Genomic DNA, 17459 nt, shown 5'->3' with positions numbered 1-17459 from the left:
TTAATAATTTTTAATTTCCTTGATGACTTCCAAGTTATTAAAAACTGCGTCGGCCAGAGGACTCCTTGGGGCAACCACTATGTAACACTATGTACAGTTGGGTGGCCAGCGCAAAAGTTCCATTTCGGCCACCATTTGGGCCAACTTGATGATGACTTTTATGCGTATTCCGTTTATTTACATATATAATTAATGCAACGGCACAAAAGCAGCCTTCTGCCAATGCCCGTTGGCCCTGTTTTAATTGTCCTTGTGTCCGTTTGTTTATTCGTCCCGTTGCCCCTGGTCCCCGTTTTGTTTTAACGACAGCTGTCAGCCTTTTGCACTGGAGTTGCCGTGCAATAATTGCGAGTAATTTGATTGATTGGTTGTGCGGTGCGGTGGGGGAAGAATAAAAGGGGAAAGGGGCACTCATTTGGTCAACAATATGACGAAGTAGCAATTATTATTTCGTATCGAAGACCAGACTGTAAACCGATGTGCAGGGTTCTTAAGTCGGGAGTTTAACTCAAGGAAGTGAGTGGTTAAGAAAGTAAATTATCACAGCTGCCACTCTCTCTCTCTTCTGGGAAAGCCTTTGCCCGGAAAAAGGTTGAAAGTTTTATAATTTGACATTTATTTATCAGTTTCAGATTTCTTCATTAGTCGTTTTGCTTCATACTCCCAAAATTGTGAGTATTAAAGCAGAAGGCAGTTATAGCCAGTACTGAGCACACCTTTCCGGGGAGCGGAAGCATCTGTGGGCCGAGGATGTTATAATGCCGGAAATCAACCCACTGCCCGCGGCCCAAATGAAGAAATAAATAAAATGCAGTTAATAAATAAACAAATAAATTTAAAATACATAAACGGCCGTCTGTCCCACCAGGGTTGCCCAGTGCAAATTTGACCCGGCAGAATCGGGAACTCGGGAACAGGGTGAAGGTGAAAGATGATGGGCGATGGGAGGGGAGCGTTGTTTATACACAGTCGGTCTATAGCTTGAGGCAATGTTTATTTTTGCAAAATATGCTGGGCACATATTTACACAAAGTACATACATATGTAAGCCCACACACACAGCTCGAATATAGAGCCATCATGCGTTACCTCGCCCCTCCCACTGCCTGTCTCTCCTCCTCTGTCTGGGAGGAAAATTCGTTTTGGCATTTTGGCCTCGGCTTTAAATTGCTTTGGTACTTAAGTGGTTTGTGCTCCGTCGCATCCCTCTGCCACAGCCACTGTCCCTGCCCCAGCCCCTGCCCCAGACCCTCATCGGTGGACCACGTGTCGTCGTTTTGCCGTTCAACGAAAATTACAAAATGTTTGTTTAATTAGAACTTGTGCGTGTGTGCCATATATCCTGCTCACCCCGCCAAGTGATTATTCTAAGCTATTGAAAATATGAGCAAGTTCCATTCACAGACTTTCCCTGTTTATGCCTTGGTTTTCATGTATAATGGAACTTTGACTCTATTCATGAGATTGCAGAGCTTTTAAGACTGGATCAGGCTTTATGGTTAATCGAAACCGAACCCAATAAGAGTTCTCCCCTATGCAGTTGTATGTGTGGTTGTGTTTTTTTATCATAAAATACGTAACATAATATAATAATAAGCTTGTCGCTAGTTGCTTAATTATTTTGTGAAAAAAGAAACACGAAGAGCGATATGCAAAACTATGAAAAAGATCTTACCGGCAAGCAAGTGGTCCTTAAAAAAATGTAGCTTTGAAGCGAGTAAAGAGAACAACTACGAAGATATTTTGATTCGATATTCAATTGAGTCCTCGGGCAATCTCCATTTTACGCAACCTGAGTAAAAGAGAGGTAACCTTTCAAGAGCTGCTTTGTCGTTTGTGATCAAATACTTTTCAATTTTGGTATCGCATAAACGCACGCACTGGAATCATTGAAGAGGTCTGCCCACCAAGCCCATTAAATACGGTCAACTTACCCGTTGAGTGGCCTCTTGTGCGGTTTTTCCACGTGCATATTTCAGCCGGAGCTCGCATTCCATTCCGTGCTTCTTTGCCCGGCACTCACATTTGTATAATTCAATTCGCTTTTTAATTTAGTCCGATCTCAGGGTATCGGGAGCGGTTCGTTTTGGCCAGAAGTGCTGTGTGTGGCTTTTGAGTGCTGCGAATTCCGAATAAACTGGCGGCAGTGGGGATCTGTATTAGGTGAGGCTCGATGGCACTTGGGCCGTGTGGAGTGCCTCAACCGAGAACTTCAGCCAAGCGGCGAAAAATTTGCATTGATTAATTAATCGTCTCCAAGTGCCTGAATTAGATGTGGTTTGCTTGGCAAATAATGAATTCTTCCTTCATCTCACACCTGCCAGTTTTCTATGAATCCATTTAAGGATTTTGGTTCGAAGTTTCCTATTCCCTCTTTCTTATTTTCCTACTTTCTGTAGAGTAAACGACATCGGCAGTACTTCCATTAAAAAAAATAAGTATGTATACGTTTGACTCCATTACCAGTTTTAACTTACAACATACACTCTTTGACTAAATAATTAGTCTGAAACCTCTTTTACCTCTGTTTCACAGCGACTTTGTTGTGTTTGTTAGTAAGTTTTTAATTCGAATCATAAAACAATTGATTAAATCAACATCCGAGCCGATTTAGTTCCGAAATTTGCCAAGTTTTGGTTTAAATTTGAGAATTTCGGACAACTATATTTTACAGAAATGATCGTAAAATGTAAAGAATGTGCAAAACTATGAAAACTTGAACTTCAAAATTATAAATTTAGAATTTTTAGATTAATGTAACGAAAGTAGAAATTTTTTCGTTGTTTTTAACATAAATATATGTAATTTTTATTGTATTCATTATTAATGATGAAATTGCAGTCTGCAGTCTGAAAGGGTATACAAACGTGTCGAAGTTAGCTTCTCTCTTGTATGATATATGTACATATGTTTTCCTGGGCGTTATATTTTTATCAGAATCATCCAAACCTAGACTAGAATTTTCATTATTCTTGGTAACCTTTTTAACAGGCGAGTCGATATAGCCAAGGTCAGTCCGTGTCTATGCAATCTAGTCAATTCAGAGTTAGAAATGTGAATAAAAGGATTATTCTTTTGTGAAATAATTACCTTGCAATTTCCCATCCTATCAGTGAATAATTATTTACAAAGTTGTCAAGTTTAATAAAGGCGAGGGTGTAGGCAGATTTGTACTCGTAATGTTTTAAAATATTTTAAAAGTAGGAGATAAGTACCTAGCTAATGGCGGATAATGTGGCTGCTGAGTTGCTAATGAATTCGTTTTTTCTTTTAATTGCAGGTGAGTTCTACCGATAAAAATTCGCTGAATATTTGCGGAAGGGTAAAGTATTGAAACTTAAGCAAACTATTTATGGACCTCGATCGCTGGCTTGTTGCATGTGAGGGGAGCTGTGTGTTTTGGTTTGCATGATTCGGTAGCCCAGTATTATTTCTTTATTTTTCTAGTCGCCTATAAACCAATAAGTCCCCAAAGCCGTGCAAATAAAGTGCCTCTCGATCCGAGTATCCAACCAAATCTCCATACAGAGTGTTTTGTCCACAATGAACCTTAGTTTTCGACGTGTTTTGGTGTGCTGGGGAGTTCTATTCCGATTGAAACCGTCCAAAACTGAGGCCAACTGTGAGGCGTGAGCGTCTACCGAACCGAATAAAAGCGATAATTACGAAACGCGTTCCTTTTAGTTCACGTTTATTGTTCTCACAGTTCTCACATAAAAACTACTGATTTTTTATAGTTTGACTTTGGTTTTTGACGCAAGTAATTTGTTCACGTAATTTGGTATTTGTTTGATTCGTCACGAAGTCCAAGGATATTCGCCACCATATGTCACCACAACAAGTAAACAAATGAAACATTGCAGAAACCGAATACGTATTCGAAACCAATAAACAAGCTACTCGATATACTTACCTGATATACCACAGAAATTCAATGCAACAGAAAAAATGCGATTTTCATTTCGCAAATAGAACACAACACTGCAAACAAATGCTCGATCACATTGCAATACAGAGTTCTCTCTTTCGTTCTTTATTATTGGGACCGTTCAGTTTTGTTTTATGATTTATTACGGCATTCCAACTCCGAACCATTTACGTTTACGTTGTTTGCCCGCGCTTAAATTAGCGTGTCAACAGTGCCGGAACCGGGCAGCAGAAAAAAGCCGGAGAGCTGTCGGCAAAAAGTGTTTGTGAAAAGTGATAAATTGGCGGTGCAAAGTGTGCAGTGTGCAGTGTGCAGTGTACAGTGAGCTCTGCTAGGTGTACAGTGAACCGTGGTTAGCGGGGACAGCGCGGTAATAAAAGCAGCTGCCATTAACGCTTTGATTTATGCATTTTACAAGCTATTTACTTAAATTTATATGCATTCAATATATCAAATCCTTCCCGTTTCTGTTCAATTACATTTTTTAGCGTTCTGTTACTGTGCGTTTTTATTTTACGAATCCTACGTTTCTATGTGCATGTGTTCTATCCCCTTCTGGCTTGCAGTGTGCTCGAATCCTGCATCTCTCGAATCCGCGAGGATATTAATTGTTGAACGGAACAAGTTTGGCAAGTGATAATCGGCAAAAAATATACGTTACTCCTTATGCATAGCGATGTGACTTCATTTGTCTACTGGTTCTAAAAGTCATCTACAGCTCATAATTATAATCAAGAAACCAAAAATATTCAAGAAAACAGAATAGCAACGACAGAATGAAATGTAAAAAAATATATGCATTGCCTAAGAACATTTAATGTATTATTAAATTACTTTATTTTTTGGCAGACTGCGAGCGAAAAGTAAAAAGTGTGATTTCGATTTATATTATTTTTTGATGCCACATTATTTATGTTCCAAGTATTTTTCGGGTACCTACAGTAGTTGATACTCTTACTCCAGGTCCTTAGTATGAAGCTTTAGTTGCGTCAACAGCCGAGTGGATCTAGCCCAGTCTCTTTGGATAGCAGTCCTGTGCTCATTACAGTTTGAAAATGTATCGGAATAGAAATATCGTTATTGTTTTTTTAACATAACTGCAGAGGTGTTTATAAATTTTATAAGAGGTATAAATTGACTACAGTTGTAAATGTAACAATTGAAAATTTTGCATCTGTTGGGACCAAACTGAAAGGGGATTCGAACTCCGGATTCCCCAAGTTAATTTTCCTTCGTGTTTTCTTGATTCTTCTGCTTCTGAAAATAGCTTCGTCGGTGTGCTAGGAGGCCATGAAATATCCCTAGTAATAATATTAATAATGGTGATAATCGTAAAAATGCATCCAACTGCAATTGTGTGGAAACCCTCATTGAAAATTTACGACCGAAGCTCATTTTCAATCGCACTTTTTCCCAGCTCCTTCTGTTTACTCGCTTTTCAATGAGTCATGGCAAAGTTGAGGATTCAAATGAGCTTTTAATAGAGAGTTATGGCGGAAATAGTTTCGCACCGAATCGACGATTCGCATCGATTCGCTTCGATCTGGCTGTGAGTGGGTTAACCCCTCGTAATCTCGTAACTTCGCCCCGGCGGAGGGGAGTGGCAGTTGGAAATTATGGCACAAAGGGAAATGTAAATGCATTTTTCTTTGCCAAATTTATTGCCCAAATAAATTATCGTAATAATATCAAATAAAAAAGCGGGGAAGCCCCGGGGCCAAAGCTAACGGTTATTAACATATGCACGAACCAAAGACAAGCCGACGTGCGTCCTAGCCAGGGGGGGGGGGGGGGTGAATGAGTCAGGGAAGGAATTTGCAGGCGGCTAAGTGGCTCGGTGGTTCGGTGGCTCGGTGGTTTAAGGGGGCTGAAGGCGCTCGCTCGGACGGGGACTCTCTGTTCTGGAACAAAAATCCTCTGCATGCACAATTTAAGCAGGATTTATGGCTGGCAATATTGCGAAGAGCAAGATTTTCTCCAAGCATCCTGGGTGTGCCTGTGTGTGGCGGTGTGGCCAGAAGGGGCACGAGGGGCACTGGAGCGAACTGTTCGTCGATTGTGCGTGCGAGAAATTAAATTGCCAAATGGTCATTACCTTGCCGCGCAAGGGTTAAGGACGCCTCTGAGGTTATGAAAATTGCTAAATTATGTTAATCCCTCAACTCCTCCTCTGGGTGGTTATATTGAAAGGTTGTCGGCCCCTTTTAGCTCGCAGCTTTAATGCATATTTTACCACTCTACTCCTGCCACCTGCCATTATCATTATGCCCGTTGTCCCCGAAATTGATTGAGGAATTGCCAGGCGGGTCAAAGTGTTTTGGCAGCGTGTGCAGCCTAAAAGCCAGGAGACGGGGAAAAGGGATGTGGGAAATGGGAAACGGGAAACCTGAAAGACAGAGCAAGGCCTCACCATTTCTTTTTGCACTTTAACTCGATTTGGGGCGAGGAAGGCTGTCTTTGTTCGGTGACCCCTTTTTGTGCCGGGCTCATGCAAAAGTTATTGCTTCAGACACAACAATGGCAACCCTGGCAGAGACAACGGCATACATGAGCATTGTGCTATGTTATGTGCTCTGTTGTGTCTCTCTAAATATTTAATATATATCGTTGCCATTGGCACTTGCCTGCCGAGGGTGGAGCAGGGTCAGGTCGGGCTGTGCCTGATTCAATTTTCTTTTGCGAGCTTTGGCACAGATTTATCGCTTATTAGAAAGCATCCTGGTGTCGAATGGAAGAAAGGAGCGGCTTATGCCTCAGCAGCAGATGATTAAAGAGGGAATCCATTTGGTGTTTACCAGCTCTAAGAGCCACCACTGCCCAGGTTGGACTTCCGACGCTATGCTAAATTAAACCTCTTATCAACTAAAGTTGGCCTTAACGAAAGCGCTTCGTTCGCTGTCATTTCAAAGCCAAAGCCAACCAGCCACGATTAGTAACATAATCATAAACTTATTCAAGCTGCCGGGTCCTTACCCAGGACGAGCATCGACAACGGGCTTTCCCTGGCAATATCCCTTATCCGGTATGAAGAACGGAGAGAGCAATCTCGTCTGACAGTCCATCTCGGGCGTCCAGGCCCAGCCATTATTATGATAAACATAAAGGAGTCCCGTCGTCCTGGCCACCCTTTCGCCCACCTGCCGCATCCCATTTCCAGCTTGTTCGCCAGTCGTTTAGGCCATTGAAAAGTTAAGTCGCGTAATCGATTGATTTGCCTGGGCGGTGATTCCGTTTTACGTTTTCAAGGTGCGTTCGAGGCTGTAAACTTTTGCCTTTGCCCTCCTGCACAGAGTCCTCACCCTCGTCCTCGTCCTCGCTTTGCCGTCGTCCTGCGCCCGGCCTTTGTGTTCGAAATTGAGATTTATTGCAGAATTTGAATTATAATGCAATTTATAATATAAAATGGCAGCCGCCGCCTCGAAGATATTGAGCATGATAATGATGATGAAGCTGTGCAAGGGTTTCACTGCCAGGAAAGCCGGGCGTGGTCCTTTGTTGCTAATATTGTTGATTCAATTTGACTTCTGCTGCAAGGATAGCTGCCATCGCTCGTCCTGCCATCGCCGACATCATCTGCCGCACAAAAGCCGTTGAAAATCGTTTGGATTTGAGTACGTATTAAAATGACAAGCACTCGGAATTAATTTCGCATTGTCGAGCGAAGGCTTTGGCTTCCAGACTTAAGACTACTACTATTAGCATGATTATTGGCAGGGGCTGCACATAAATCAGTCGGAGGGGGATACATAACACCTTTACAGGCGACACTCGGAGGGAGTACGGAGTCAGTACACTAATACTAGGTTATACTACAGAAGTAACTGAATATGCCTGGTGGTTGCCTGGAAACGACCCAAAACGGTAGCAAAATTTAACTGTAAACACTAATTTCCTGTAGTTAATTGCACATTTTCTAAACTTGCAAACTATCAAAAAACAACAACAACAGCGGGAGCAAAACAAAAACAACTCTTGAGGCTGAAAGTTTGCTTTCGGTTGGAGTTTTTCGGTCGGTTGCTGTGAGAATTCAATATGTAATTTTGATTGAAATATGCCTGTTTGCGAAGCCCCCCGCCCACAGCACATTCAGGAAAGCACAGAGGCGGAGAGACAAGCTGATCCAGGGATCCAAGGCTCCAGGGGTCCAGGGAGGGTGTTTGTGCTGCGATACGAATAACTTTTTACCAGTAGTTGGGTACCGGGTGCACCGGGAGAAATCGGATGCAATGGGCCATGTGTCTACACTCGCTGGCAGTCTGGAGGCATTTCTCTCAGTGTACTACTCCGTCGTGTAATGAAGTGTATGCGTTTGGCAGACAGGCTGACACTCCTCTGCGCCTCGGCATACCCCTTGATCCTGCCCGTCCTGCGTATTTGCTAAGCCTTGCTGTTCAGCCCACTTCGTGTGTGTGTGTGTCTTTTTGCTTGTAAAGCAATATTTCAATCAAAACAAGAAATAAATTACAGGCTTCACTGGCAGAGAAAGCGAGAGGGACAGACGGAGCGGGGCACACAGATGGAGGAAGGAGCCGGGCTGGGCAGGGACAACTGCAAAGTAAAAGCCGTCGAGGCGGCAGGAAAGGGGAGTTGCAGTCAAAAACAATGCAGGCAAAAGAGTTGCGGCAACATTTTTGTAGCCCTCCGGCTGAACAGGAGGAGAACAGGAGCGGTCGAGAGGGGGCGGGGGAAGAAAGCCAACTGAAAAGTTCAAGTAGAAGTAAGTACAAAACTATTTTGTAAACACGCACACACAGAGCGGCGTGCATGCAACACTCGAAAGTTGCAAAATGAAGTGCAGCGTAGGTAAGGCCCGACGACGAGGGTCCTGTGCTCCCGGAGTCCTGGAACCCTTGAGCCTGACAGCAGGCAATTCAAAGCGTCAGTCCATGGGCCAAGCCCAACGGGGTACTTAAAAACGGGGGACAGGCGCAAAGAGTTAAGTGCCAAAAACCCTAAAGCAATATATGTAAGAGTTAAATATGTATACGTAATAATTTAAGCATTTTAAGCAAGCACTAATATACCATATAAATTCCTTATATTACACAAATGTTATCAAAATGTATTTTCAATTGTAGAAAGTTTGTACATTTGCACATTTAAAACAAAATTTGTCGTATAAATGATATATACTTTGTCCTATTCAAATAATTTTTCAAGAAAAGGGTATTTAAATAGATGCGGCACATTGTTCTTAAGTTAATTAACATTATATTTTAGAAGAAATCGTTTTAAAAGTATGGTAATAATTGTGAAGAGTAAAAATACCATTTCATACATATAAAAACAAACACTTTTACGAAATTTATTCGATTTTCTTTTGTCACGATCCCATATTCATCCGTAATAAATAATGAAATATGAGAGTTGTGGTAGATGTAGATGTAATTAATACCTTATATTTTCTTAATATGTCACCCATTGATATTTTGAGTACAGATTAAATATTATATTAAAGTGCGTCAATGGTAATTGATTCAATTTAAAAATAAAATGGGAAATGCTTTGAAAAACATAAACACTTTTAAAAAATAAAACACTTATAGTTCAGCCTTTCCGGTCTACATGCAAAGGCAGTTTAAAATTCATGCAGGAATTTGAGATGTGAGATATGTCGAGAAATGTCACTTAAACAATATAAGAAGCCCTTGTAGAGTACGCAGAGTAATCCAAGTATTATCAGACTCTAGGCGCTTAAAGTACTAATGAGTTGTGAAAACAGCCGGTACAAATACATACACTGGCAATCTGGCAGGACTCCAGTCAGGAGTCGGGTGGCCTAGGGCTCCCCTAGTGGTTCTGGTGCTGAAATGCAGCCAATTAACTCTTGCCCAGCTGCAGGCTATTTCTTACCTTAACTGCCTTAAAGCCTATACGGGAGTTGCGGGGATTTGGCTTTGACTTTCGCTCAGTCCGGATTCGGGGGAATAAATATCAATTTGGAGCAGGGCCCCAATGTCGAGTAAAAAGCAAACATATATAAATAACTGCATGTGGCCGCCATTTCGAGGAGGCTTAAGGGGAGATGACGTGTCTGAAAGTCCTACAAAGGGCACATACAAAACCATAAATCGGTTAAAACCCATTTTAAATATTGTATACGTTCCAGACACATGTTGAATTGTTAAACCATTGTTTTTCCTCATCGAGTTTGGATTTTTCAAGGAAGTTTGATATTAAGGGAGTACTTTTAATACGTAGATGTAGGGATTATGCGATATAGGTTTTTATTAATTTAGTAAAGTACACAAGATAATTAAGTTATCCAATTTTATTGGCACACTTGCTTCCCAATTAATCTTTGCTAGACTTAGGAAATTTTGCAAAAACTTTTGAAACTCGTTTTCTTTTATAGATATCATATGAACAGTAATAAAATTACATTTTAGTTGTGATAGCTTTCATCAATAGATTACATTTCCAAGTTTTTTTAGACTCTGTTTTATTTCCATGAAATTTAGATTTATTTGTTAATGGATAGTTGCAAAGAGAGTTTTTCCTGAATTATTTCAGATTAATGTAGCAGGATTTATCCAAAAAAGTCTAGACAGACAAAAGGGAATCTGTAAATTTAGCCAATGACTATGGCACGGCTTAGATTTTCGGATTTCCTGCTAAGCTTTAACATTAGGCCTGCTCTGCAGGGATCAGGATGAGACTCCTTACTTGAAATTTTATTATAATTCATAAGGCGTGTGGATGAGACACAAAAGAGCGTCTGACAACTGACACAGCCAAAGGATTCTGGGATAGCAAACGGAACACCGTAAAGGGCAGAAAGAAACTAGGAAAATAGTAAACTTTTTATCAAGTCAATTTTCTACTTTGACTGCAAACCACAACGGCAAGATTTACAGACAGGCCAGTGACATGGCCAAGGAAGCTGCACAAAACTTTTGCTGCCATGTTTTCCAGCTCTCGTCCTGGGCTGTCCTGTCCCGCCCTGTACCGTCCCGTCCTCTCAGCCCCAGTCTGGCTGTGGCCCGATCAGACCAGACGGCGACTTCAACCTTTGCTGCCATATTTTCGCTCCTCTGGCTCTCGATTTTTATTCAATTTCTGATGTCGCTTCTCGATTGCAGCTCAATAAGCCGGAGTCGAGCCCGGCGGATTAGAGCCCGGGGAGTTGGCGCCGGGAATTGGGAGTCTTGGCAGCGAATTATTATTCATTGCAGTGGGAGTTTGCATAAATTATGCATCAGTCGGGCGCTGGCCTGGCCTGGCCAATGGTCAAATTGATTGCCTTTAAAAGGCCAGACTTCCTGCCGTCCATTCGCTTTCCGAATGCACTTGGAGAACTGGAGTTAGGAGATCTCCATGGCCCGAAAGCGTGTCAGTTATTCAGTTAGCAGTTGGCAGTCAGCATTTAGCCACATCTCAGCAGGTGCCGGAGTGCCGAGAAGGTAGCCTGTCAACACCGGGGAGTGAGCTGGGAGCTTGCTGGTCAACTCTGCGCAGCTTCCCAAGTGTTGTGTCTGACAAGGGCCTCCGGGCGACTTTTTCACCTGGCTCCGGAATTATTTCGCATTGTGCCAGTCAGCAGGGAATGCAAGAAATGCAGGAGTACTCCTCGATCTTGCACACTTCACACCGAATTTGCCCTTTGCAGGCCACGCCTCCGGCCCACAGCATTAACTTACAATAACACCGCAGGGCGAGAGAATAAAGAGTGGTTCAAGCGAAATCCGTAAAGTGTGTCAACGAGGTCATCTCTCGTTCGGCAGACAACTTGTTTGACATAATTCAACACGCAGTCAGCAGCGCGAACGCGAACGTGAACGCGAACCTTTCTGACAGCAATTAAAAACGCATTTCCATTGCAATGCGATACAGGACATCGGGGGAGAAGGCGGCCAGGACCGGGTCGTCTGCTCATTTGAGCCGCTCAGCCTCAGCCTCAGTTCGGTCCCGAGGGGCTTAAAGCAATTTACCCAGAAGAGCTCGACAGACTCCTTCGCATCCCACTCCGACCTCTGTGTTAAGGCTTAAAACAAATAATTGCAAATAAATGCTGTTCACTGGAGGGAACAATGAGATGTATTGACACCGGTGCCCTCAGTCAGCTTCATCGCACCAGCCTCGCAGGCCCTGCCCTTAAATATGAAAATTAAAATTACAAAATGCACAAATTGCACCGACGAGCAGCGGAGCAGCGAGGTGAAGTGCAGCGAAAATCATATTAATAAAAATAATGAGTTTGCCGCTTTCTCTGTGGACGTGAAAGCGGCTTGAAAGGCCGATTAAAAATTGAGCAGCGAGCAAGGATGTTAAGTAGAAATGTCAATATGACATCTGTTTGGTGGATGAAGCCGGCACGCTGTGCACTGTACACTGCACGGAGTGTGAAGCCCATTTCCCAGGACACGGCTTCCACATTGTTTGCCAATACCGAGCATTATCCCTGTGGGAAAGGTGCAGCATTCGGAAGAGATCACAGCTGGTGCGCTATTACTGCTGAAAGCGTACAAGATTGGCCTTTTTAAACTAAAATCTTGCATTAGTTGAACTTTGCCCTGAGATTTCATTCACATTTCACTCTGATAGTAAACAGTCAAAGTGGATAAACTTTATTATTTTGCAAAATATATTTCCTAGCGCTTGTCTCATTGAGCGAAAAATTAGCAATTACCAAACTTCTCAGTCATGATGGACAAGAAGACGGGATTAGGTAAAAGCTTTAAAGGACTTATGAGCGACGACCGGTTCCGAGTTGTCCACCCATTTGATGACACTCCTCAGGACACGCCCTGGCCAATTTATGGCAGCACATAAATTACCTGGAACAAAGCAAATTATTTTCTAATTTCGGCTTACCACGCGTTGCCTAAAACCACCAAGCACCCGTGACACAGGACACAGGACCTAGAACTCTGGCCTTATCTATCTGTGCCGTCGGCGTGGAGCAATCAACCGACATTTGACATTGATTAGTTTTCGTGGAATTTTTAATACATATTTCTCCGAGGTGGCAATCAGAAGACCGACCGCCTTCCTTCGGCTCAGACGTCAGTCCATTAGGCGGCCACGCTTCATTTACTCATTCCGTGCAATTTCTTAATATCAATTTTCTTTTGATTTTCGGTCGCCGACTTGCCAGACACGCAATCCCCTGCACTGTCCTGCGGAATCTCCCACACGCACACTCGACTCCTGTGACTGCTACGACTGCTGCTCCGTTGTCCTGCGCTGACGTCGAATAATTTGCTGTCGTTTATATTGGACTCCACATCCTTGCTCTGCGTCCCGCGCTGACTTTCGTTGGATCCTCCGTGTCGCCAGCACGTAAGTTCACCTCCGACCTACCCAACCCTCTGGAGGTGAACTAAAAATTATAAGATTTCTGAAAATGCAGTATTTCAGTACTTCTTGGTGGCTGCTGATTTTCCTAAACTGACTGCACCAATGTATTACATTTTTATGCTCGCCCATTCAAAATTATATTCTAATAAAAAAAGAAAGAAAACTACATACCAACAAAGTTATCTTAAGATAGCTATGCAATTAAAGAACCAGCTTGCTTGACTAAATTGAGTCGGCTGCTGCAGATGCTAGCTGATTTATCCTATTTGGCCTCATTTCTGATGCTATGGCCCGAATTCGTCAACTATTCTCAAGATGTTGAACTCCTGCTAAGGACAGCCATATCTGCCTAAAAGCCACACTCATGCTGCGAGCCAAATCAAATATTTGGCAGCTTCGGCTCGCACTTAAGTGCCGCATAGAGCGGAGCCCATCGAGATGGCCAGAGATGCTCCCGAATCGAAGGCTGAGGGACGTTAATACAATTAAAAATCCACCGATTTTCCTTCAGCCCGAGTAATGCCCCAGGATTGTTGCGGATGTCCCGACCCATTGTTCTTGTGGCTGCTGCAGCGTGGACAGTTGTGACAGGAGAAGGTCCTTCTGGCATCTTACCTCCTCTTAGCTCCTCTTACCTCAGATGCCATGATGCCGTGATGCCATTAGGCGTAAGTGGCGTCTTCCTTTTGATTTTGGTGGCATTTGACTTTATTAACCAGAACTACTCTCAGTCTCCCCAGGACAGGTGGCGTGGTGGCCTGTCTGTGGCATCGAAATGGGTCAATATGTGTACTGTGCTCGAGCGGCTCATGTAATATGTATACAGCCAGTCGCAGTAGAGTGACATCTTCGGAGACCCCGGAGCGAGTGCGGGTACTCGTGTGGGCCGGGGTCCCCGTATTTGGTTTATGCGCGCGTCTCCTTCAGGTTTAGGCCTGAGCCCTCTCCCCGGTCAACTCTCCTGGCGCTGCTCAATCATTCATTCGTATATTTATTTTACTAATGGAATTATTTCTTGCACCAGTAGTGCCGAGCATTGATTCAACCGTCATCTTCAGGTTGGTGGATGAAGAGTTTCGTCCGTGCATTAACATTGAGTACCTTACGTTTATGTTTCTTCTTTCCTATCCTTCGATTAGCTCTAATTAATGCCAATTGATAGACGGTTCTTTTCTATCATCCAGTCAGAAAACTTGCCATGGTATCTTTTTGCTTTTATGAGTACAGGGTACCTCAGAGTCGAACATCTTCAAGAGTAGTAGCTCTTTTATTCGACACTTATTGACAATGTGTCAGGACCACACAGGGCCGAGGCTGTCACCACCTGGTGGACCTGTGGCGCGATAGAGGCTCCGAAGGCAGCGTCAGCTGTAAATCACGTGACATGTATTAAAATTACAATGAAGCTGGCACAAAGGCCGCCCCAATGCATAATAGCAAAGAGATGAGAGAGGGTGGCGAGTGGTGAGTGGTGAGCCCTGCCAGCGGCAAGATGGAATTGTAATTTCAGCTTTGAATGTGCGCCAGAAGGGGTTCTGTTCAAGAATGTCATTCAGGGACTGTTTTGGCATTTTCCCACTTAATTCAGTTCTTTTCTTTGGCCCTTCGTGTGGGACAGACAAAACACCTGCGACATACTCTCCGATATCAGCCGAGCTAGTGCCGCCAGCTCCATTGCGCAAACATACTTAATACAATTTATTATTGAAACGTAATAAAGGCAGGTAACGAAGGACGCTGAGCCAGGCGAGTACTCCGGTCCTTCGGCTCTCATAAAAAGGAGTTAAATCAGAAAAATTGTCATTGAGGCGAAATTGAAAGTAAATTCGTTCCTCATACGTCGGCATCCTTTATTTTATTTGTGCGCCTTCTCGTCCTCGCTTTCCTTCGCCATTTTATTGCTGCAGTCTCCTTCAGTGTCTGCGCACACAAGTACCCGCATGTAAATCAATTTGATGTGGAATTTTCTTTTTAACTTTCACTGGTCTCCTCAGAAAGCTTTACTCAGCGTTGCCCTCGATTGAGCATCTCCTGTGGCACGTAGTTGCTGCATTGGGCCTGAGAAACTGATTGGATGCCAAAGCTATGGGTGTTGAGTCCCAGAGCCAAGTCCGGATATAGTTTTGGATTATATAAACTTTAAAGTATACATTTTCCAGAGTTTTGAATACACGTATTAATAGAAATACAAAATTTATGATAATAAGAATTTTTAGTTTAGAAATTCAAATATAAATTCGTCTTCTAAATCCAAATAAGAAATGAAGCGATTTCCCGATTTTTTTTGATGATAATTGTTTGTTTTCAAAACACCAACATAATAAAATTCCAATAATCTATCGGTCTTTTATTTCATAAATGATTTCGGTATTATCTGTCTGAATTACGTTCATTATTTGTCAAAATTAAGCCAGGCGTTTATTGTCAAAACATTTTTCATGCGACTCCACTTCATTAGCCAGCCATAGGAACTGCTGGTGCTCCTCCTCCAAAGTGAGCTCCTTCCACAACTGCGAATTCCTTGAGCATCAAAATCGGGACTTTAACTTATCCTGCGAAGCCCAGTACAGAATCGAGCTAAAGCTGATCTTCCGAGATAGATGGGTCAAGGTAAACGGCCTGCGGCCTCCAGTTACATCTGTTTCCATGAATCGCCAATGCACCAAGGTTATAGTCAAAGCATTCCTTTGATAGCAAAAATCCTGAAATCCGCAGCCGGATATAAAGCATTTGGGTTGAATTCATTGTATCAATGTGCAGGAGCCACAGAAGGCAGTGTGATATGAGTCGGGGTCGGAGGCGGTTCTAGATCAGGTAACGCCTGGGTTGGGGGAAACAAAAGAAACTCCTGTCAAACAGCTCTGGGATTATTCTCCTAGACGTTGCCATCAAATTTTTTTAAAATGATCCAGAATCATTTGACTATAAGCAATGCCAGTGCGCCTCTCCAGTCCCCAAAAGTTGAATAACAAGGCGGTGCTGCTGCTGCTGACATTGCTGCTAATGGGACCAACGCCGGCTGCCTGTGCGAACGCGAGCTGTAACTTCATCGAGGGACATATTTTAGAGTACGTCTGCCACGGCACCTACAAAGAGAGCATCCGCTACATGCACAAGGACCGCATCCCAGCCATCGACACGCCGTACGCCATCTGGAGGCGGACGGACACCAGCCACCCGTCGTACCTGCTCATCGTCTTCTATGACTCGCCGCTCTTCAGCTGCTACACGGTGGTCTTGAGCAACAAGCAATTGTTCTGCGACGGGCGCAACTATGCCCAGGCGAATGCGGAGCCCGCCCAGCTGCACTGCATCGACTTCCCGTTCCGGTACACCACCGAGCTGTATAACTCCTGTGCGAAGACCCCGTGCGACGCAGGCTCGCCGCCCATTTCGGTGGCCATCGCCTACATGAACGAGAATGTGAAACTGACGGCTGGGGCGGAGATCAGCGCGAAGTGCTCCGCGGCGGTCCTTGTCCTTGTTATTGTGGTCGCAATTCTGCAGTAGCGGTATTTTGGTATTTCGTGATGTAAATAAATAGATCTGATTCGAACGATCACGCTCGGATCCGGACGGTCCTAGGTAGATGTTAAGACAACGTCAGTATTATGCAGAAAAGGTCAAGTCCCATTTTTAACGGCATTAAAGTGTACTGACAAACAGAACTAGTGTAAATTCATATTTTGTAAATAATGTAAGATTCATTGCAAGTCTATAAAAACCCTGCATAGATTTCTATACAAAACCAGAGCCTCATATCTAATCTCTGACCGCCAAGAGTATGTACATAATTGGCGCAGCACTCATCGATGTTGTATGTCGGCATCAAATGCCTGGTCAATGGCTCATCTTCCTCCTCCTCATCGGCATACTACTTGGCCCTGTAATTGCGTGCATTAGCTTGGAGCAGATTATTTTGCTCGGACTAACAAAATGGGCGGGTCCTCCAACAAGCAGTTTGGCCGAGATGTCCATTGTAGTTGGCCAACTGCTGTTGCTGTGCCGCTGTTGGGCCATGAAATTTTAGACAGCCAACAATGGCGGACAGATGCAGGCATGGGCAGACGCACATCCAGCTGCCATTTTCAAGCTCACAAACAGCGGGGTGACCGAGGTTTGAATGAATGGGCAGCATCACATTTCATTGTCATCATTGTCATTGGTGTCGGTGTAATTTATGTTCTAATATGGACTGACGCCATATTGTCCTGTGGCCGCCTAGGAACTT

The 17459-nt window shown here is 43.5% G+C and overlaps 2 protein-coding genes across 6 annotated transcripts in view; both read left to right on the top strand.

Annotated features, from left to right (window-relative positions):
* The window catches only part of Ten-m (teneurin transmembrane protein Ten-m), a 350373-nt gene that overhangs the window by 109235 nt on the left and 223679 nt on the right, over positions 1–17459 (top strand). The window lies entirely within an intron of this gene.
* LOC110190165 (uncharacterized) lies at positions 3340–16981 on the top strand. Its single transcript, XM_086828765.1, has one exon. The coding sequence runs from the start codon at positions 16160–16162 to the stop codon at positions 16736–16738; it is 579 nt and encodes a 192-aa protein (XP_086684891.1). The 5' UTR covers positions 3340–16159; the 3' UTR covers positions 16739–16981.

Source organism: Drosophila serrata, unplaced genomic scaffold, assembly GCF_035046125.1.
Source record: "Drosophila serrata isolate PLE 108 unplaced genomic scaffold, ASM3504612v1 contig_17, whole genome shotgun sequence".
Taxonomy (NCBI): domain Eukaryota; kingdom Metazoa; phylum Arthropoda; class Insecta; order Diptera; family Drosophilidae; genus Drosophila; species Drosophila serrata.
Note: the sequence above shows the minus strand (reverse complement) of the source record. Positions and strands in the feature narration are given on the sequence as shown.

Coding starts and splice junctions, on each gene's coding strand:
- LOC110190165 (XM_086828765.1), top strand. CDS start 16,160: ATGCCAGTGCGCCTCTCCAGTCCCCAAAAGTTGAATAACAAGGCGGTG.